This window comes from Balaenoptera musculus, chromosome 5 (assembly GCF_009873245.2).
Source record: "Balaenoptera musculus isolate JJ_BM4_2016_0621 chromosome 5, mBalMus1.pri.v3, whole genome shotgun sequence".
Lineage (NCBI taxonomy): Eukaryota > Metazoa > Chordata > Mammalia > Artiodactyla > Balaenopteridae > Balaenoptera > Balaenoptera musculus.
Genome location: NC_045789.1, coordinates 140,420,813 through 140,442,402, shown reverse-complemented (window position 1 = coordinate 140,442,402; position 21,590 = coordinate 140,420,813). Strand labels below are relative to the sequence as shown.

General features: G+C 54.8%; 1 protein-coding gene across 3 annotated transcripts in view; it reads right to left on the bottom strand.

Moving 5' to 3' along the window:
- Window positions 1-21,590, bottom strand: part of CPLX1 (complexin 1) — a 39,368-nt gene that overhangs the window by 3,553 nt on the left and 14,225 nt on the right. For all 3 annotated transcript variants that reach the window (XM_036853103.1, XM_036853101.1, XM_036853102.1), the window contains exon 3: window positions 5,521-5,696. In XM_036853103.1, coding sequence (XP_036708998.1) covers window positions 5,521-5,696 — 176 coding nt within the window. The remainder of the gene's footprint in view (window positions 1-5,520; window positions 5,697-21,590) is intronic.

The window sequence follows — 21,590 nt, the reverse complement described above, 5'->3', positions numbered from 1 at the left end:
CACCCAGCTCCTCCCTCAAGGCTGCGGATGGCTTCAGGCATGGGGGGGGGCAAGGCCCACGTTCAGCAGAGTCTGAGAGAGGGAAGCCATGCTCTTGGCCCACCGGTGACCAGAGCGCAGCCGGGGTCCCCTCAGCCACTGAGGAGGGAGGGAGGAGGGTTTGTCTACCCTTCTTCAGCAGGGGCCTTAGGCAGCCTGAAGGCCCCCCTGCACCGTGAACAAGAGCCAGGAGCGGGGAAAGGGTCTCCATGCGGGGTGGGGGGCGTAGGGCACCGGAGTATATTCTGAGCAGCGGCACGCTGCCCAGAGGGCCTCCCCACTGAGCACCGTCAGGTCAGCTCAGGGCAGAGAGTGCGACAAGCCGACCAGACTGCAGCCACTCGGGTGGACTGGCCCTAGGAGCATGGCCCTCCTCCAGGGTCACCACACCTGCCGCGACCCCGTCACCATGGGGGGCTGTGGTGGCCGAAGCCCACACACACTCACAGCAAAGGTGCACATGCTCAGGGAAACACACGGCGCTGGCGGAACGGGCGGGTGACAATGGCACACACGTAAGGGCGGGAACATGTGGTATATGGTCAAGCAGAGGGACCTCCCTGACTCGGGGTTGGGAAGGGACCTGTGTCAGGGTCCTCCCCTCTAGGGTCTAGGAAGGAGACTCCAGGCCCCAACCCAGTCGCTCCCCTGAGGCTCAAGATCATTCCGAGGCTAACGCCACTCTGGGCAAACCTGAGGGCCGCCTTACTCTCTGGGGTCCCTCCCAGAGCCTGGCTCTGATGTCGTCTGGCTGAGAGCAGGTTTGGACACCCCCCATCCTCCTCAACCACTGAGCTGGCAGGGCCCCACCGCACACCCTGTGGCCGGGAGGGAGCCCAGGGCGGCCAGCACCCTGGGCAATGCGGTGCTCGTTACTGGTGAGAATCCGTATGTGCCCACACCTGTTATTCTCAGCACAAACCTGGGGTGTGGGGGCCGGATCGACTCGGACCCACCAGCTCGGCGCTGGCTTGAGGGTGGTTGTGGCTCGAGGCTGCGGAACGTGGGCAGCTGGAAGCACCAAACCTGGCAGTGCGTGCGCAAACCAGAAGGTGGGTATGCAAATCAGGAAGAGCGTATGCAAATGACGCAGGGGGACCAGCCTCCCCTCCCACCTGGACCCGCGCAGCGCCAGCCGGCGCGTGAGATGGTAAGTCCCGAATGCAGACGAGATCGCCTGGGGAGCTGGGCGCCCAGACGACGCGTGACCCCGGCCTGGCCCCTCGGCCCCCATCTGATGGACCCCCCCGACCCGATGGGGCCCTGTATGGCGCAGCTCGGTGGGATCCCGTGCCATGCAGCTCGGCACCCTCTTCTCTGACCAGACATGAGGTCTGGGGGTGGGTGGGGAGACACGGCACCAGGAGAGGGCTGGAAGAAGTGGGTCTGGAGCCCCGGGGCCAGCGAGGGCCACTGGGGGAGCCACACCTGAAGGCCAGGGTTCCCACCTGTGGGGAGCAGGAGGGCAGTAGGGGGTTGCCTAAGCATGCCGGGTGGAGAAGGGCTCTGAGGACACGGGTGTCCGGTGGACTTCGCGGGGGCAGGGCCTGGGGGCGTGGGGAGGGGGAGGGGTCGGTGGGCAGGGGCGCCATGCGCTGAGCTCCCCTCAGAGTCAGGACAGCCGGGGCTAGGCGGGTGCTCTGGCCTGCACCCTGCACCGCCAGGGAAGCCTCTCCTCCCACTCTGAGCGCCGTCCACTTCTGGGGGGACCTGGGGCTCCTGGGGCTCCAGCGTCCAGAATGTGGCAGACCTGTCCTGAGCCACCTCTGACCCACGAGTGGGGGCAGCTCACCATCGCCCTCTTCCCTGCACACCCCCAGGCCTGGCCCAGTGGCTACCGCCTTGGTTAGCTCTGCAGTCACCCAGGAAAGGCCCCCACCCGGCGGACTCAGCTCTGTGGTGGCCGGGGGGGCCCCGGCAGGCGTCTGTGTGCTCCCCAACGCACCCCACACCGTCCCTGCAGGCCGCCCTCCAGGAACGGGCCCTGGCCCACTAGTCCCGCCTAACCCCGCGACAGCAGGAGAACTGCTCTGGCAGGGCCGGTGAGGAAACCTGCGCCCAGCCAGTGTGTGGGGCGGGGGCCAGCTCTGACCCCTGCCCTGGCCACTGGACTCAGCAGACACCACCCCGCCCCCTGGGCGGGCCAGATCAGACCCTGGCTGTGCACACGAAGCAGGCCCCAGGCATGGTGGGGTGAGGCCTGCCGCTGCGGCTGGTGGTGCCATGGCGGGTCTGGGGGTTGGCGGGGGTGAGGAGCAGCCTGGGGCCTATGGAGGCGGTTCAGAAGCGAAGGTGCTCACCCACCCAATGCGGGTCCCAGATGGCGGGGTGCTCGTCTGGGGAAGCAGGACCCCTGCCCAGGGGACCCACGGGGCACAGGCTGGAGGGCCCTGGGGCTCTGCCAAGGGTTGCAGCCTTCCATGTGGCCGCCCCGGAAGCTGGGGTCCTGAGGACAGGGGAGCACATGATCCATCGCCTGCCCCTGGCTGGCGGGTGGGGGTGGGTGAGGGTCACCCTGCCCCCTGGCCTCACATGGAGCTGCAGGACCTCAGGTGCCCTCAGGGTGGGGCACATCCCCACTTCCACTGGGACTCACTCTGTGACCTTTAAGTCCCACTAGATGTCTCTGAGGAAGAAGAGGACCCTGGAGCTGATGCTTATTCACTCACTCATCACTCACTCATTCATTCATTCACACACTCACTCATTCACTCATTCATTCACACACTCATTCACTCATTCACTCATTCATTCACATACTCATTCACTCACTCATTCACTCATCACTCACTCATTCACTCATTCATTCATTCACACACTCACTCATTCACTCATTCATTCACACTCATTCACTCACTCATTCAGTCACTCATTCATTCACACACTCACTCACTCATTCATTCATTCACTCATTCACTCATCACTCTCATTCATTCATTCACACACTCATTCACTCACTCATTCTCTCATTCATTCATTCACTCATCACTCATTCATTCATTCATTCACTCACTGCTAGCTCAGCATCCAAGCGCCAAGTGCAGGCAGTCAAAGCTCCTGCCCTCCCCGTGAGGGAAGGACAATGAACAGCACACAAGTAAAAAGCATGAGTGCGTCAGATGAAGGCAGGTGCAGAGCAAAATAAAACAGGAAAGGAGGGGGAGGGGGCGGGGAGGGAGGAGCCTCAGGGAGCTCCAGAGAGAAGCAGTCACACAAAGGCCCTGCGGCAGTGGGAGCCCCGTTGGGGTGGTGGGGGGGGAAGAGGTCACTGCACACGTAAGGCTGGGGCCCTGGGAGAAATGGGGGCCACGGGCGGGTCTGGAGAGAGGAGGGACAGAAGGGCCTTTGCTATTAAAGGCAAAACGAGCGGAGTGTGTAATGAACAGAAACCCACACCGTCAGCGCCCGCCCCCACCCACACCCTGGCTGAGCCTTGGCCCCTATCTACATGCATACCTGAGCCCCTGGATAGTTCCCGAGGCTTGGGGCAGGGGCTCACTGGGCACCTGGCTCAGAAGGGGGGAGACTGGGGAAGCCATGCCCACAGTGCCACACCCCCAGGGGGCTCCGACCTGGCCACACATTGTGACCTGTTTTGGGGGCTCGAGGGCTGGGACAAATAAGTTCACCCCCCAGGATTCCCCACTAGGTGTCCACCTGGGGCAAAGCCATGGCTGGCAGGCTGGCTGAACACAGACGGACAGTGGACAGATGGTCCTCCCCATCCTTCCCCCCGCATCGCTCAGTCTCTGTCCCTCCCTCGCGGCTACCCCCCATTACTCCCCTCTCAGAAGACACTCTGCCTGGGCGGCTCTCAGTCTGTCTCTGTCTCTCTTTCTCTCTGCCTCTCTGTTTCTGTCTGTATCTCTGTCTCTGTCTCTCTATCCTCTGACTCCCCCCAGCCCTGTCCTCCATTTCCGGATGGCTACGCTGCTGTCCCCCAGCACAGCCTGAGTGGGGTCTGGCTGTCTCTGCTGTCTGATCCATGGTGCGCACTTCCTGGCTCTTCCGCAAACAGCTCAAAAAGCCTCGAGTCCTCAACTCAGGACGGCAGCAGGGCTGGTCCTGGGGGTGGGGAGCTCATGAGCTGCCATCCCAGCAAAATCAACTCGAACTTTCTGCAGGTCCCAGGAAAGGTGTCCAGTGATCAGCGGGGGGACATCAGGGTGAGTGGCCCCCACGCCCCCATCAATGTGGGGGACGCCTCAGAGACCTGCAGGCGCCCCGCCTGTGCCCCGCCTCAGCTTCTGCGTCAGGCTGAGGTGCTGAGACACCAAGTAGGTGGGAGGGTTCTGCGGCCTGAGCCGTCCCGCCCCGAAGCCTGGGCATCTTGGCTGGTCCCCCTAGGGCTGGGGACTGTGGAGATGCCCTCGGGAGGCCCGACCGCCCCCCACCTGGCCCCCTACCCACAGATTTCATCCCCAATGTCTGGGAGCGCTTCCCTCGGGCCCAGAGACGGGGTGTCGGGGTGAGGGGCCAGGACAGAAGCAAGCGAAGCAGCATCCCCCAAACTGAGTTCCCCACCTGGGCTCCAGGACCCAGTGACTGGAATCGAGCACCTTCGATGGAGGGGCCTGGCCTGTGCCGGGCCAAGGGTGGCGGGCGAGCCCCGAGATGGTGTGGACCTTGGGAGGCCACGTGGCTCAGGGACGCCCTGGGCTCCTAGGGAGGGCTCCTCTCCTCCACCTGGCGCCCAGCCCAGCCCACCCCGGACAAGGCCAGAGCTGCTGCCCCACACTTGCCCTCTCCCGGCCTCTCCAGCGCTTCTGACCCAGGCGCTGGATGGGCAACTGAGGCTGGGCAGTGGACATGCCCCTGGGGCACAGCCCACCCGTGGCCTAGCTGCCGACTCAGCCTCATACACCCGCCCCTGCTCTGGGCCTCGGTTTCCGCACCTGGGACGATGCTCTCACTGCCCTCACACAGAGGGGAAGGTCGCCCAGATGGTTCTGGAAAAGGTCGTGGCCTCCAGCTTGCAGCCAGCCCCCAGCCAGACCTCACAGCTCACAGACCCGCTCCCCCAACACCCTGTCCGAGGCCCACCCAGGGGTGGTGAGGTGCCTCCCCCGCCCATGACGACTCACCCACCCAGGGCCTGCCTGTGGGCCAGCCCCTGACTGCCCTGCCCCTCCCCTCCGGGCGGGCCTCCCCTCCGGGTCCTTTGGGGCAGTCCCGGGGCTCAGCAACAGGAAGAGTTGGGTTAGGGTTGACCCCGTCTAAGGAGCCCGGGAGGACGGGACCGGGTCCCTGCCGTCAGGGCCAGGAAGGACTAGGGGCCCCACAGAGTGGGCCCCAGTCCTGGTGAGCCCGTGTGGCAGACGTGGACCCTGGGGGGCGGTGCCCTCAGCTGCCTGTTCCCCTCCCACTGGACCACCCCCAAGGTCTGTCCTAGAGCCGCAAGGAGGGAGGGGCAGCCGGAGGCCCTCGCCTGGCAGCACCCGGTCCGCGCGGCGCAGGGGCCGTCCTCGTCCTCGCGCCCACCTTGTCGCGGATGCCCTGGCGCATGGCCTCGCGCTCCGCCTCCATCCTGGCGCACTTGGCCTTGCGCTCCGCCTCTTCTTGCCGCAGCGCTTCCTGCCGCTCCTCCTCCCTCTTGGCGGCATCGGGGTCCTTCTCCTCGTCACCCCCGAGCATCTTCCCCATGTCCTTGGTGGCCCCTGGGCACAGGAAGGCGGGAGTCAGGCCAGGCCCGCCCTGTCCCGGCCCCACTCCCGTCCCGCCCGGCTCCCCCGCGCAGCAGGGCAGCGGCCTCAGGCTGTGCTTGTAAGGGGGGCTCAACTGCACACGCAGGCCTCTGTGCTGCGGCTGTGTGTGCGGCGGTGCGTCTGTGTGAGCTCCGGGGGTGGAGCGTGTGTGTCTGTCGGTGTCTGTGGGTTGCTGTGTGTGTGTGTGTGTGTGTCTGTCGGTGTCTGTGGGTAGCTGTGTGTGTGTGTGTGTGTGTGTGTGTGTCCGTCGGTGTCTGTGGGTGGCTGTGTGTGTGTGTGTGTCCGCTCTGGGCCCGGAATGCAGCAGAGGCTCAGCCTCTCGAGGTGGCAGCATGGCTGGGCGAACGGCTGTGTGGGCTGAGGCGCGGGGGACAGGCGACAGGCGTCTGGCGGGCTCTCGGCCACTGTGTAGGGCTGGGGGCCGGCCTTGGCCCAGAACTGCTGGCAGCTGCATGTGGCAGCACCAAGGCCATAATTTCTCTGCCTCGCCAGCCCCACTTTCCTCGTGAGCTCCTGATTCACAGGCGACAACAAACACCTCCCTGGATGCTCTCTCCGGCTCGGCCCCTGGGACAGAGATGCATAATTACAGCCTCAGAGCGTGGTCCTGGCCCACAGCGGCCCCAGCCCCGCTGCACCCGGATGCACGGGCATCATGGGGAGGGGAGCGCAGTGGTTAGCGCTGCGGGTCAGCCGATCTCAGCCCCTGCGGCCAGTCCCCCAGAAGCGCCCCGCACACACCCACACACGGCCGACAGGTGTGAAGCCAGCGCCCCGTCACCCCTGCACACCCCCTGGGAACCAGCCACACTCCTGAGGGGACCCCGGGCCAGGTTGCTGCCCTGTGCCCGCCGTCCTGTCCCCCGCCTCTCTAGCCACCGGTCTCTGCAGGTCCTGCCTCTGTCCTCTCATCCCGTGATGGTCCCTCCCAAGCGCGGCCCAGGGCTAGTTGAGTCCACGCCTCGGGAACAAGCCACGAGGTGGGTGGGTGGGTGCTGACACCACCACCTCTCTACACCCATATCCAGGGGTGCCCCCTTCCCCGCCCTGGCTTCGAGGCCCGGCTCTGTCCTGCCCGCTTCTCTCGGAGTCTCCACTGCACTGTCCTCCGCGCTCCAGGGACTCCCGTTCTGTTCTGAGGCTGCACAGGTCCGTGCTGCACGGAACCTGGAGAGACTCCCTGCCCTGCAGACACCTGCACCAATGCTGCATCTGCCGGTTCCTCGGGAGTGACCCCCTCCCCCCGTGTGGGCAGAGGGAGCCATTTGGTGGGAAGGCGGCAACTTCTGGTTGAGTGCTCTGGGCTGAAAACTGGACCTCCGTCGGGCCGGGCCATGCCTGCACCACGTGGGTCTTCCTAGCTGCCGAAACTACTACAGGGTCGCAGGGTAGTTGCCACCACAGACTGTAGGGACGGGGAGCCCGCCTGGACGGGGCTCGGCCGACGGCGCAGATACAGACGCGAACAGAAAAGCAAGAGCCTCGCGTCAGTTTCCACCCACATCTGCAGAATTCTGCGAGGAGGTTTCAAGCCAGTGGCTCAAGGAGACTGGTCACAAGCAGGGCTGCTGATACACTGTCTCATCGCTCCCTGGACGAGGGGCCGGCATCTCCCCGCCCCTGGGGCTGCCGTCCCCGGCAGGCGGTGGGGGAAGCAGGAGCGAGCCCCAGTCCGTTAGCAACTGCAACCTTCCCAGCCTCCCTGGCCGGGGGGGCCCCCCACAGCTTCGGCGGGCAGCTTTCACGCAAATCTCCCCCCTTGAACGAGCTCGTTCACGCTAAAGTGAGAGCGACTGATAGCTCTTTCTCCCCCCGGAAAGTCCTGGCATCTTAAGGCACACGTGAGTGAACCAGTCTCGTCTACATCTCTGTCCCAAGAGGGAAAGTGGGTGGAGGCTGGGGTGGGGGCTGGAGGGGCCTCCCTGCCTGGGTGGTCTGGGTCCCCAGACCTGCTCCTCCAACGAGCTGTGTGGGCTCTGGGCCTAGTGATCCAACAGGCGTTCACTGAGCCCCCGCTGTGTGCTGAGCTCTGCACACCAGGAGCCCCACCCCGGACCAGGGGCCTGGCCCTGCCCCCACCGGAGCGCTGCGCTGGCCCCCAGGAGGCAGAGAGGGCCCGGGGGGAGCTACCCCAGCACGCGGAGGGGACGCTGGAGGCCGGATGGTCTCTCCACGGCCGGGGCGGGGCACCAACGCTCACTCTACCGCGGTGTGGATGCCCGGCACCAAAATCGGCACGGACGCTGCGGGCCCTCCCCCGCGGCCCCCGCCCTTCACCCGACCCCGCCTCCGCACGCGGCCCCCCGCCCCGTCCCCACACGGTGCCCAAGGCTGGACCGCCAGCCGCAGCCCAAACCTCCCGAATCCCAGGCGGGGGTCCCGCAGCCGGCCGCGCCGGCCACGTAGGGGTGTGGGCACAGGGGCTGACCCCCCCACTGCCCTGGCCCTTCTCGCAGCCTCAGCTTGCCGGTGACTAGCGGGGAGGGGAGCGCCGGGGCGGGGGCGGGGGTCCCAGCCCTCCTTGACAGTCAGACAAAGCCCCGGGGACGACCTCAGTGCAGGAGGAGGTGGCGGCACCTTTCTAACGCTGGAGCAGGTCCCACACTTGGGTGCGGGGTGCGGGTTACGCAGAAACCCAACAGCTAGAGAGAGCTCTCTAGAACAGCGTCCGCGGGGTGCCCGCACAGGAGGAGACGGGGTCTGCCCGCACCGCGGCCTGTGGACAGGGTCTGGCCCGGGCCTGCCCTGGCCTCCGCCTGCCGCAGCTCTGCCCTGTCCCTCCGTCCACGCCCCCCCCCACCCCCGGTCCTCCTCCCTCCCTGACGTAATACCCACCCCGACCCTGTAGGAGATGAAGGTGCTCAGATTTCTCTGCAGGCCCGCGGTGGGGGGAGGCGGGGCGGGCGGCGACGTGGAGTGAGGGGCTGCGACGTCCCTACCTTGGGGCCTTTGCACCTGACGTTCTTCCTGGCGCTGAATTCCCGAACCGCCTCCTACTTGCTCCCAACCCAGGGTCTTTCTAGACAGGTTTTCCTGGGACTCCTTGGGTGCACTGGTGGCCCCTGTGGTCAAAACCCTTCTCAGCATTCACCACCTTGGCTGCATCCGTTTACGCTACCTCATACGTGATGGAAACGATGTCCATTTAAACAGTACGTAAATTAAAGCTGATCTCTAAAACTTCATTTGGAAATAATTTTAGGTTTACAGAAGAGTCACGCAGGTAGTCCAAGGGCTCCTGAACGCCAGTGGCCACCATCACCCCGTGTTAACCCTGGTACGTTCATCAAAGCGAAAATAACCTACGCTGTGCTGTCAACCAAACCGCAGGCTGTATTCAGATGTCACCACTTTTTCCACTAATGTCCTTTTTCTGTTCCAGGATCCAATCCAGGGTACCATGTTGCATTTAGACTAAAGTCAATTTTTTAAAAGAGAAAAATACTTTTTAAACTTGAAATAAAACTATGGGAAAAATTATGAAATTTAATGAAAAACTAAAAAACACCTAAGTAAAGAAAGATACTTGTCATGCTTATGGATGGGGAGACTCCGTAATGTAATGTCTGTTCTCCACAAACTGAGTCACAGATCTGTGCAATCGCACTCAGACTCTCAAGAGCTAGAAAGGAAATTCTGTGACAATTGGCAAGTGAAGAGTGTTGCATAAAGAAATGCGAAGGCCCCTGGTCAGGAGACACCGCAGGGAGACGCAGAGGAGGTGAACCCGCCAGGGGCTGCCATGCGTGGGACACAGCGTGCAGTTCTGCAGGGGAGGGAGGCAGAGTGACCGAGTGGACAGACTGCCTGCAGTCACACAGACACGGGGCTCGGACACGTGGCCAGTGACAGCAGGGGCCTCAGAACCCTGGAGAAGAGAGCCATATTTCCCTGGGGTGATTGAGCCCTTTGTGGGAAGCATGAAACTAGACTCTCACGTAACGCCACAAATTTTTATTGATTATCAATCTGAATATGAACCCAAAATAAAGTGGGCAAAGAAAAACAGCCCTCACCACCCGCCGTCCCATCACCCAGCTTTATGGTCCTACATAGCCCGTCTCGTTACCTGAAGTGACACTATATGCTTGCTGGCTTCTTTGTGTCAGTCTCTGCCAACAGAAGGTAAGCGCCTTGAGAGCAGGGACCCTGACCAGCGCATGGCTGTCCTCCCAACACCTGCAACAGTGCCTGGCACATAGTAGGTGCTCAGTGCATATTTGGCAAATAATGAGTTTTAAACATTTAACAGCTATGTATTATGTACTCAGCCACAAACAAAACCTTAGCAAACCCTTCAGCTAACATCATAGTCTGTGCTGAAATACTGAACACTTTCCTCAACTCAGTAACGAGCAAAGGATGCTCCCAATCCCCTTGTACTGGAGGGTCTGGCCATTGCACTAAGACAAGAAAAGAAACAGAAGGCATGAAGATCGAAAAGGAAGAAGTAAAACTGTCTTTGTTAACAAACAACATATCATCTGTGCAGAAAAGTCGAAGGAATCTATAAAACCACTACTAGAACAAATAAGTGAATCTTGCAAGGTCACAAGATTAATAAACAACAAACAAATGGATTGTTATATATTAGCAGCTAACAATTGGAAGATGAAATTTAAAAACAATTCCAGGGCTTGGCTGGTGGCGCAGTGGTTGAGAGTCTGCCTGCCAATGCAGGGGATGTGGGTTCGATCCCTGGTCCAGGAGGATCCCACAAGCCGTGGAGTGGCGGGGCCTGTGCGCCACAACTACGCTCTGGAGCCTGAGAGCCACAACTGCTGAGGCCCACGTGCCTGGAGCCCGTGCTTTGCAGCGGGAGAGGCGACCGCAATGAGTGGTCCCCGCTTGCCACAACTAGAGGGGGCCCGTGCACAGCAGCGAAGACCCAACGCAGCCAAAAATAAATAAATAACTAAATAAATTTATTAAAAAGAAAAGTAATAAAAACAATTCCATTAGCAATGCTGACAAAAACATAAAAATCTATGACTATATTGTTAATAGATGTGCAAGCCTGTTTTACCTAAGACTATAGAATTGTTGAGAGAAATTTGAAATGACCTAAACGAATAGAGAGATACACCATGTTCATGGGCCCAGCATTGCTATGAGATCAGTTTTCCCGAGACTGATCTATGGATTCAGTGCAATCCCAAACAAAATGCAAATAGGCCTTTTTGAACAAATTTACCAGCTGATTCTAAAGTTTATATGGAAATGGCAAAAGACCTAGAATAGACAAAACAATTTAGCAAAAGGAGAACAACTTTAGAGGACTTACCCTGCTTGCTTCCAAGGTCTACTATAATCCAGACAGTATGGTACTGACAGGAGAATTGACGTGGGGACCCACGGAATGGAATAGACAGTCCAGAAATAGACCCACCCATATATGGTCAGGTGAGTTTTTGACAAAGTTGCAAAGATTGTTCAGTGAAGAAAGGATAGTCTTTTCACAAGTGGCACTAAAACAATGAGATATTCCTATGCAAACGCACAAACTCAAAAATGTCTTCCTTAACCTCACACCTTATACAAAGCTCAGTAATAGACCTAATGGAAAAGCTAAAATTATAAAATTTCTAGAAGAAAGCATAAAAGAAAAATCTTTGTGACCTTGACCTAGGCAAAGATTCCTTACATAGGTGACAAAAAGCATGAGCCTTAAAAGAAAAACTGATAAATTGGACTTCATCAACAAAAAACTTTTGTTCTTCAAAAGACACTGTTTAAAAAAAAAGGCAAGACTGTGAGAATATATTTGCAGACCATACGTCTGATAAACTCTTATATCCAGAATACATTACGAACTCTTACAACTCAAGGACAAGAACACAAACCACCTGATTTTAAAAACAGAAGATCTGAATACACATTTTACCAGAGAAGAGATACAGATGGCAAGTAAGAACCTGAAAAGACGTGTCTGCTTTTACAAAAAGCTGATCAACACGCTCGGTCGTGAGGGTGCAAACTGAACTCACAAAGCGAGACCACCAGGCGCCCACACGAGTGTCTGCGATGAGAAAGACCAAGCACAGCATGTGCTGGGAAGCCGGGGAGGACCCAGGACCCTCGCCTGTGGCCGGCCGGAAGGCGGGGGTGTAGCCGCTTGGGACGACAGTTTGACGGTTTCCTGTAATTAAACGTGCACCTCCACCGCAATCCCACTCCTTGGCATCTACCCAGAGACATGGAGACGCAGTGTGAACGGCCTGTGCAGCCCAATCTGTAAGAGCCCAAAAGAGAGGCCCCTCAACGCCCGTCAGGAGGTGAACGGACACACGAAGGCTGGTCCGTCCACCCGAGGGCACTGATGCTCTCGGCAGCGTAGAGGAATCTTAAAACCTTTACGCTGAGTGAAAAAAGCCAGGCACAAATTCTATGATTTCACTTAATGTAAACAGAAGTGCAAATCAGTGTATGGTGACCGCAAACACGTCAGGGTTGCCTGGGGCCCAGGGCAGGTGGGGAGCTGCGGGTTGCCAAGGGGCCGTGCAACAGTCAGAACCCAGGGAAACGCACTTCACCCAGGCAGTGCTCACCCGGCGTCAATCACATCACAGCCAAACTGATCTAAAACCCTAACAAACGAGCAATGAGAGATGTTATACAGGCCATCTTCCCCAGTCATCACCCGGTCAAATCACAAATAATGAAAAGACGACCAAACCCATAACTTTACAAGTTTGACTTTTAGAAACATGTCCCTAATTAATCCTTAAGTTGAAGGGGAAATAAAAACTGAAATTGTAAAAACTCTAGAAAGCAAAGAAAAATAAGCACTTTCTGTCTAAACTTAGGATCCATGGCTAAAACTGTTTTTGGAGGAAAAATTATAGCCTTTAATTTTAAAGAAGAAAAAGAGAAAATTTAGGAACTTCATTGTTACCTTTAAAAAATTGTTTTGGAGGGTCTACTGAATTTCATAAGGAGAAAAATTAAGGGGTATTATACTATAAAAGGAGATATCAAATTCTCTCTCTCTCCGCACCCACCTCTTTTGCCGGTGACATGATCATATACCTAAAAAACTCATGACATTCCAGTGAAAACCAACCAGAACCAATGATGGAATGTGGCAGAATGACTAAGTGCAATATTTATAGATAAATATTAATTTTTAAAATTTGCCTCATACTATCAGTAACAAGCTAGAAACATAAATGGAAACAATGGTCCATTTACAATGATTATAAATGTAGAAAATAGGAATACGTTTAACAAAGAGACCTATGGCACGTGCATGTAGAAAATATCACCTCCTTAAATGTGACGGCTTTGCACAGACTCCTGAGGTTCCTGACGGGCTGGCTCAGTGTCATGAAGATGCCAGTTCCTCCAAAGTTAATACGTGATTGTACGCAACCTGGGTTACGCTTCCAACGGAAACTCCAACAATTCTTTCTTTTTTCTTTTTTGGGGGTTTAGATAAAGTTAGGGTTCACGTGGCAGAATAAATGTCAGAGGAGATCTGATCCAGGTGCCTTACGGATGGGAAATGGCATCCCTGCTGTGGGTCCTGGAAACACCTGGAGAGTAACAGTGAGAAGGTCATTGACTGGAGATTTTTTTTTTTTTTAATTAAAAAAAAAAATTCATTTTATTTATTTATTTTTAGCTGCGTTGGGTCTTCATTGCTGCGTGTGGGGTTTCTCTAGTTGCAGCAAGCGGGGGCTATTCTTTGTTGCGGTGCGCGGGCTTCTCTTTGCAGTGGCTTCTCTTGTTGCAGAGCACGGGCTCTAGGTGCATGGGCTTCAGCAGTTGTGGCGCGTGGGCTGTAGAGCACAGGCTCAGTAGTTATGGCGCACAGGCTTAACTGCTCCGCGGCATGTGGGATCTTCCCAGACCAGGGCTCGAACCTGTGTCCCCTGCACTGGCAGGTGGATTCTTAACCACTGCGCCACCGGGGAAGCCCTGGGGATGTTTTAAATGCGACCATGTCTATTGCTGGGGAGCCCAGGAAGGTGCCCCCATAGTCTGGGCGGGTGTGTGCTCGCAGTGGGTTGGGCCGCAATCACACTCAAGCGCATTCAGAATCCACTCACCCATCCACCCCGCCGGCCCCTCCCTACATCCATCCCAATAAACTACACCCGTCCCTGGAGGAGCCCCTGCTGAGGCCGCTGACTTGGCCTGTTTGTTTCGGTTGCGGCCCCTGCAAATGGCTGGAGACGAGCTGACCTCTAGGGCACAGGGCCACGCGGCCACGATGCCCCCATGTCAGGGAGTCCCAGGCGGCCGCGTGCGGGAGGCTCCACCATTCACTACGAGGGCCGAGTGCAGCCAAGGAGAAAAAAAACGCTGTGTACGTTTTTATGATTATCTAAAGACAGAAAACAGATTGGCAGGTTACAAACCAGGTTCATGCCAAACCTAGATCCTAAAAAAAAAGCCTGTGTTTTTTTCAGACTCATGGAATGTTCACAAAGAGCAATGAAATGTCCGTCCACACCACGAAGAGGTTCACCTCACAGTCATTATGATGGCCATTATTTAAAACACAGACAAACCAAAACCAACCCCGGGAACAAGTGTCGGCCAGGATGTGGAGAAACCGGAGGCCTGTGCACTGCTGGTGGGAACTTAAAATGGTGCAGCTGCGTGGAAAGCAGTATGGAGGTTCCTCAAAAAATTAAATATAGAATTACCATGGGATCCAGCAAATCCACTTTTGGGTATAAGCTCAAAAGAACCGAAAGCAGGAACACTGAGAGAATCGAAAGTAGATGCACGTGCCCCGTGCTCACAACAGCAGCCTCACAGTAACCCAAAGGTGGAAACAACCCAAACGCCCGCCGACAGATGACGGATAAACAAAATGTGGCCCGGCCATACAATGGAATACTATGCAGCCTTTAAAAGGAATGCAATTCTGACACGTGCTACAATGCAGGTGAACTTTAAAAATATCATGCTAAATGAAACAAGCCAGATACAAAAGAACAAATACTGTACGATTCCACTTACACGAGGTCCCTAAAGTAGGCAAAATCAAAGAGACAGAAAGTAGATGGTGGGGGCCAGGGGTGGGGGAGTCAGTGCTTCATGGGGACAGAGTCTCAGTTTGGGAAGATTGAAAAGTTCTGGAAACGGATGTTGATGGCTGCACAGCAAAGTGAATGTACTTAATGCCACTGAACTGTACACTTAAGAATAGTTAAGGGACTTCCCTGGTGGTGCAGTGGTTAAGAATCTGCCTGCCAGTGCAGGGGACATGGGTTCGAGCCCTGGTCTGGGAAGATCCCACATGCCGTGGAGCAGCTAGGCCCGTGTGCCACAACTAGTGAGCCTGCACTCTAGAGCCCGCGAGCCACAACTACTGAGCCTGCACTCTAGAGCCCGCGAGCCACAACTACTGAACCCGCGCACCTAGAGCCCGTGCTCCACAACGAGAAGCCACCACAATAAGAAGCCCGCACACGGCAACGAAGCCCCTGCTCGCCGCAACTAGAGAAAGCCCGTGCACAGCAACGAAGACCCAATGCAGCCCCACTCCCCCAAAAATAGTTAAAACGGCAAGTTTTATGTCATGTACGTTTTATCACAATAAGAAAAGAGAAAATTTAAATCGATTTATAATCCCATGTCTCACAAAAAAATGTCAGACTGCAGAGACAACCTCAACATGTTTTCAAAGTAGGAATGAGACCGAGTGTCTGATGGTGTCAGGAAAGCAGACAGCACGAGAAACAGGGAAACTGGGAACAAGAGCCCTCCTCCCAACCCTACAGACGTGAAGTTTCTCTTACTCAATAGAAAACACGGGTGAAACTACAGTCACTGCATTTCTGGGAGCTTGAGTTCGATGCGATGCAAGATCTAGTGAGATCTTCGGGGCAGCCAGCCCGCAAACCCCTGGGGCCATAGGGCCTCACACCTGGGCTCCGGCCTGGGGGCGGGGGGCGGGGGGAGGGCGAGCCCAGCCTACAGCAAGGGCACCGCCCTAAAGAGGCGGAGCTTCAAACACCGCGGACGTGGACAGGCAGGCTGCTCGGGTCGAGGGGACGGGAAAAGGGCACAAAGATACGCGAATTCAGGAAAAAATGCGGGAGAATCAGCTGCATTAGACATTAGACGTTAGAGTGATCAAATAACACCTTTACACTCTATCCATACACTTGAAAACCTGCGTGAAGTAGATTTTCTAAAAAATGTTGTCAAAAACTCAGAACTGTGTCTAAGAATTCACAGATGCATTCTTTCAAACAGTCAAGAAACAGATAATTCCTACGATGTTTAGAATGTTCTTGGAAGGGAGGAAAAGAAGGAAATCCTCCTGGCTATTTCTGTGAAATCAGCACAAGAACGATGCCAAAACTCGGCTGGGGTGGGCCAGGCTCCCACGGAAACAGCAGTGCCAAATGCTAAGCCAGAGCTGGGACTGAAGGTTGGCATTTCTTACAGAATTCTACAGAAAAGGTTCGTTTTAGGGAGGCAAAGGTGGCCCGATCAGAAAGCAGTTATGTGCCGACGCTGTCGGGCCCCCAGCCCACCTGGTGCGGCAGGAGCCGTGCGCCTGTTCCCAGCCCCCGCCCAGGGTCCCGGCACGGCCTCTCCCTTCCTCTCCGGTGGAGGGTGCTGAGCTGATGGGCCGCCCCGCAGGCACGAGGGCAGGGGCTGAAGCTCTCGCTGTCCCGGCCTGCCTGGAACCCGCCTCAAGCGCCGTGGTCCACACACTTGACCATCCCAACGGCAGGCGTCCTCGGTAACACAGCCCATCTTAAAGCAGCTTAATGGAGGCATAGCGGCCATTCTATAAATCACGCAATTAGACAAACACGCACATCCAAGGAGCCATCACCACAGTCAGGATACTGGACACGTCCGTCCTCCCGAAGCTCCTGGTGGCCCCGTGTAATTCCTCCCACCAAACCACGTGCAGACGACCTCTGGTCTCCTCTCTGTGCCTGCAGGTCACTCCCCAGAATCTTATATAAACACAGTCACAGCACAGGCGCCAGCGTGGGAAGGGGCCGGCTGCTCCCCGAGGTGATCTTTGCTGAGTGCCCACCGCTCCTTCCCTTTAGGGCTGCGAGGGTGAGCACCGAGGGTGTGTCCAGTCACCGGTAACGGACACTGGGGAGCTTCCAGTTTGGTCTTTGTGGATAAAGCCGCACGGACAAGTCTTTGTGTGCGTGCCTGCTTCATTTGTCGCGGGGGGATACCCACGAGTGGACACGGAGTCGTATGGCAAACTGTTTTCCAAAGTAGCTGTACCATTTTAAACTCCCACCAGCGTGTACGGGGGCTCCCATTGCCCCGCGTTCCCGCCAACACGTGCGCCTAACTGTCCCTGAAGTTCTAACCACCGTGGGGGGTGTGAAGCAGCCGCCGCACTTCTCTCCTGAACAGGGATGTGAAGCATCTTTTATGTGCTTAGTAGCTATTTTTATATCTCTTTTGATGGAATCCCTTTTCAAATCGTTTGCACACTTTCAAAAATGCACTTTTTATTTTGGAACAATCTTACATTTACAGAAAACTTATGAAGAAAGACAGTACAGAGAGTTCCCCCGTGCCCCGCAAACACGTAACATTAGAGTAGCGCAACTGTCACAATCGAGGAGCCCACGTCAATAACGTTATTATTAACTGATTTCCATAGTGTCTGCCTGAGGTTCCCTCTCTGTTCTGGGATCCCATCCAGGGACCATATACGTCAGTCATCACATCTCCTTAGGCACCTCTGGGCTGCGACAATTTCTCAAACTTTCCTTGGTTTTGATGACCTGGCCAGCTTTAAGGAGTGCTTTTTGGGAATTTTGTATGTCTCTCAATTAGGATTTGTCTGATGTTTTTCTCTTGATTAGACTGGGTGATGGGTTTGGGGAGGAGGGCCCCAGAGGATGCAGTGCCCTTCTCATCCCCTCCCATCCCATCTAGGTCATACTCTCGTTGTGACCTGCCACCTCGATCTCCCAATTTGAGCTGAGGGCTATGGTCCACCTCCTTGAGCCTCTGCCCATTTCTTTCTTTCTTTTTTTTTTTAAAGTCATGTGCATGATATATATATATATATTTAATAGATTTATTTTATTTATTTATTTATTTACTTATTGGCTGTGTTGGGTCTTCGTTGCTGCGCGTGGGCTTCCTCTAGTTGCGGCGAGCGGGAGCTACCCTTCGTTGTGGTGCATGGGCTCCTCATTGCGATGTTTTCTCTTGTTGCGGAGCATGCGCCCTAGGCGCGCAGGCTTTAGTAGTTGTGGCATGCGGGCTTCAGTAGTTGTGGCTCGAGGGCTCTAGGGCACAGGCTCAGTAGTTGTGGTGCATGGGCTTAGTTGCTCTGTGGCATGTGGGATCTTCCCGGACCAGGGCTCGAACCCGTGTCCCCTGCATTGGCAGGTGGATTCTTAACAACTGCACCACTAGGGAAGCCCCTTCTGCCCATTTCTTGATTGGGTTGTTGATCTTATTATTGAATGGTAATTGTTCTTTATATATTCTGGATACAAGTCCAATTTTATTAATCTTCTTAACTAACTTTTTTCATCCCCACCCATTTCATTAATTTCTATTTTAATTTTTACTTCCTTTCTTCTACTTATTTTGGGTTTCATTTGATTTTCTTTTCCTAGTTTCAGATGTCAGAAGTTAAGGGACTTTCCTGGTGGTCCAGTGGCTGGGACTCCGCACTCCTAGTGCAGGGGGCCTGGGTTCAATCCTTGGTTGGGGAACTAGATCCCACATGCCACAACTAAGACCCGACGCAGCCAAATAAAATATAAATAAATAAATATTTTTTAAAAAAGAAGTTGAAGTTCATCATTTGAGACTTTTCTTCAGTTCTATTGAGGTGTTTAGTGATATAAATTTCCCTCTAAACATGACTTTCCTGAATCCCACAAATTACCTTTTTAAAATTTCCATTCAGTTTACAATAATTTCTTATTTCCCTCTTGATCCCTTCTTGGCCCCATGGGTTGTTTAGAAGTGTGTTGTTCAGTTTCCAAATACCTGGGGGGAGTTCCCAGGTATCTCTCTGTTATGTACTTCTTGTTTCATCCCAGTGTGTACAGAGAACACATTCTGAATGACTGGAATCTTTTACGTTTATCGAGACTGGTTTTGTGGCCAAGAGTAAGGTCCATCCTGGTAAGTGCTCTGTGAGCTGCCATCTGAAGTGCCTGTAGAATAAGGTCCATCCTGGTAAGTGCCCTGTGAGCTGCCATCTGAAGCGCCTGTAGAATAAGGTCCATCCTGGTAAGTGCCCTGTGAGCTGCCATCTGAAGCGCCTGTAGAATAAGGTCCATCCTGGTAAGTGCCCTGTGAGCTGCCATCTGAAGCGCCCGTAGAATAAGGTCCATCCTGGTAAGTGCCCTGTGAGCTGCCATCTGAAGTGCCTGTAGAAGCAGCCGGCCAGGTCAGCTGGCAGTTTGCTCAGGTCTGTGCGCCCTTCTGAGCGTCACCGCCCGAACCTGCAGGTTGTCTGTTTCTCTTCTAAGTTCTACCGGTTTTTGCTCACATGTCTTGAAGCTCAGTTATTACTTGTAGAAATGGTCGGGACTGTGGTGTCCTCTTCATTAACTGGCTCCTTTCTCACTAGGACAGGGCCGTCTTCACCCTTGGTCACAATCTTTGCTCTGAAATCTACTCTGTCTGACATTGATGTGGCCCCTCCAGGCTTCTTTTGATTAATATTAACATGGCTTCTCTTTTTCCATCTTTTTACTTTTCCCTTATTTGTGTCTTTATATTTCACGTGGGTTTCTTACAGGCCTCATAAAGTTGGGTCTTGATTTTCCACCCAATCCAACGTCTCCGCCTTTTACGAGAATGCTCCCAAGAGGAAGAGCAGAAAAAGCCGCAGATCAGCAGGCACCCCTGAGAATAAGAAGAAGGGGCAACCTCGGCTGTGGGGAAAGTTATCCTCGACTAAACATGGCTCTGATCCCACCTAACAAAGCTTAAAAACAAGACAGGAAAGAATCAGACTGTCTCTAAATAACCTGATCACATACTGAACAAAGTGAGTATATTTAGGAAAACAAAAATATCCAGCAGTGACAGGGTGAACTAAGTCACAATGTGTGGCATCCAGTGAAAATTTTCCAGGCATGCAAAGAAGTGGGAAAACACAAACCATGACGTGGAAGCACTGACAGAGCTGACTATATAAATACGTATGGTGAAAACATCTAGAACATCATAGAGTTAAATGGCAAATGACAAACATGGAATGGTTAAATAACAGAAAATTCACCTAAAATGTATAAATCATAAATAATGGCAAATACTGGGTATTCAAAAATTTTGCTGAGTGAATGAAAGATGTTAAATCACACTGTTATCCCCAAAATGTAATTAAAAATAAGATCAACTTTATCCATCCAATCAGCAATAGTTTGACAAAACCCCATGTTGGGGAGCGTGTGTGTGATCTGCGTGATGGAGCCTGGCCGTGGCATATTTTAGCGAGATCTACTTAGAGGGCAGCTTGGGAACGTGTGGCAGAAGATTAGCCGTGCACATCCTTCTGCCGTATTGTATTCATGTCAACAAAGATATCGCGTGCTATTGGTACCATGTATAAAATAGATAACTAATGAGGACCTACTGTATAGCTCAGGGAACTCTACTCAGTGGTCTGTGGTGACCTAAATGCGAAGGAAATCCAAAAAAGAGGGGATAAGGACTTCCCTGCTGGAGCAGTGACTAAGAATCCGCCTGCCAATGCAGGGTACACGGGTTCGATCCCTGATCTGGGAGGATCCCACATGCCGCGGAGCAACTGGGCCCGTGAGCCACAACTACTGAGCCTGCGCGTCTGGAGCTTGTGCTCCGCAACAAGAGAGGCCGCGATAGTGAGAGGCCCGCACACCACGATGAAGAGTGGCCCCCGCTTGCCGCAACTAGAGAAAGCCCTCGCACAGAAACGAAGACCCAACACAGCCATAAATAAATAAATAAATAAATAGACCCCAAAAAGTTAAAAAAAAAAAAAAGATATGTACACTGTTTTTTTAGACATAATGCTGTTGCACACTTAACAGACTACACTGTAGTGTAAACACATCTTTTATTTGTACTGGGAGACCAAAAAATTCACACAACTCACTTCATTGTGATATTCTTTATTGCAGTGGTCTGCAACCAAACCCGCAATATCTCTGGGGTCTGCCTGCACTGGTCTTCCCGACACCCGGCGGGCTCACTCCAGCTAACCCTGTGCTCCATGTCCTAATTCCAGGAGGTCTAACAACTGACGGTACCATGTTCTAGTTAAACATGCTGGATCGAACGCACGTGCTTATCTACACCGCTTTCCACAACCCCACTAAAACTGGAGCAAGGAAATGTAAAAGTATAATTCCACAAGGACAAACAGAACAGGAGAGGAGAGAACAAGGTAGCCGAGGTATCCAATTTGGGGAAGTGGAGAGCAGACGTGCAGGCGGCACCCAAGCAAGAACGGGGGGAGAGGCCAAGCTGATGTGCTGGCAGAACCCAGGACGACTCTGGGATCAGAGGCGCTAGGCCCTGGGGGAGGTGGGGCGCGAGGGAGGGGCTGAGGTCCGCATGAGGGGCACCTGCGCTCCACGCCCTGGGGACCAACCACCCAAGCGGCAAGGGGGAATCAAAAACCCGTTTCGCTGGAGAAACTGAACCAGAGCCCCTCCAGGGTCAGACCAGTCTCAGGCACTGTGCGGGCAGAGGTGACGCATCCACCTGCAGACAGGGGTCAAGGGGATATTTGTTTCCTGAACTTGGGGACCTCACCAAGCCCCCACCCACTGCCCTGCTCACGGAACCCGCCATCCAGCCACGCAGAATCTGTTTCTGGAGAAATGCAGCCACGCCCCCCAACAAGACGGAAAGACGCTACCATCTGGGGCTCTC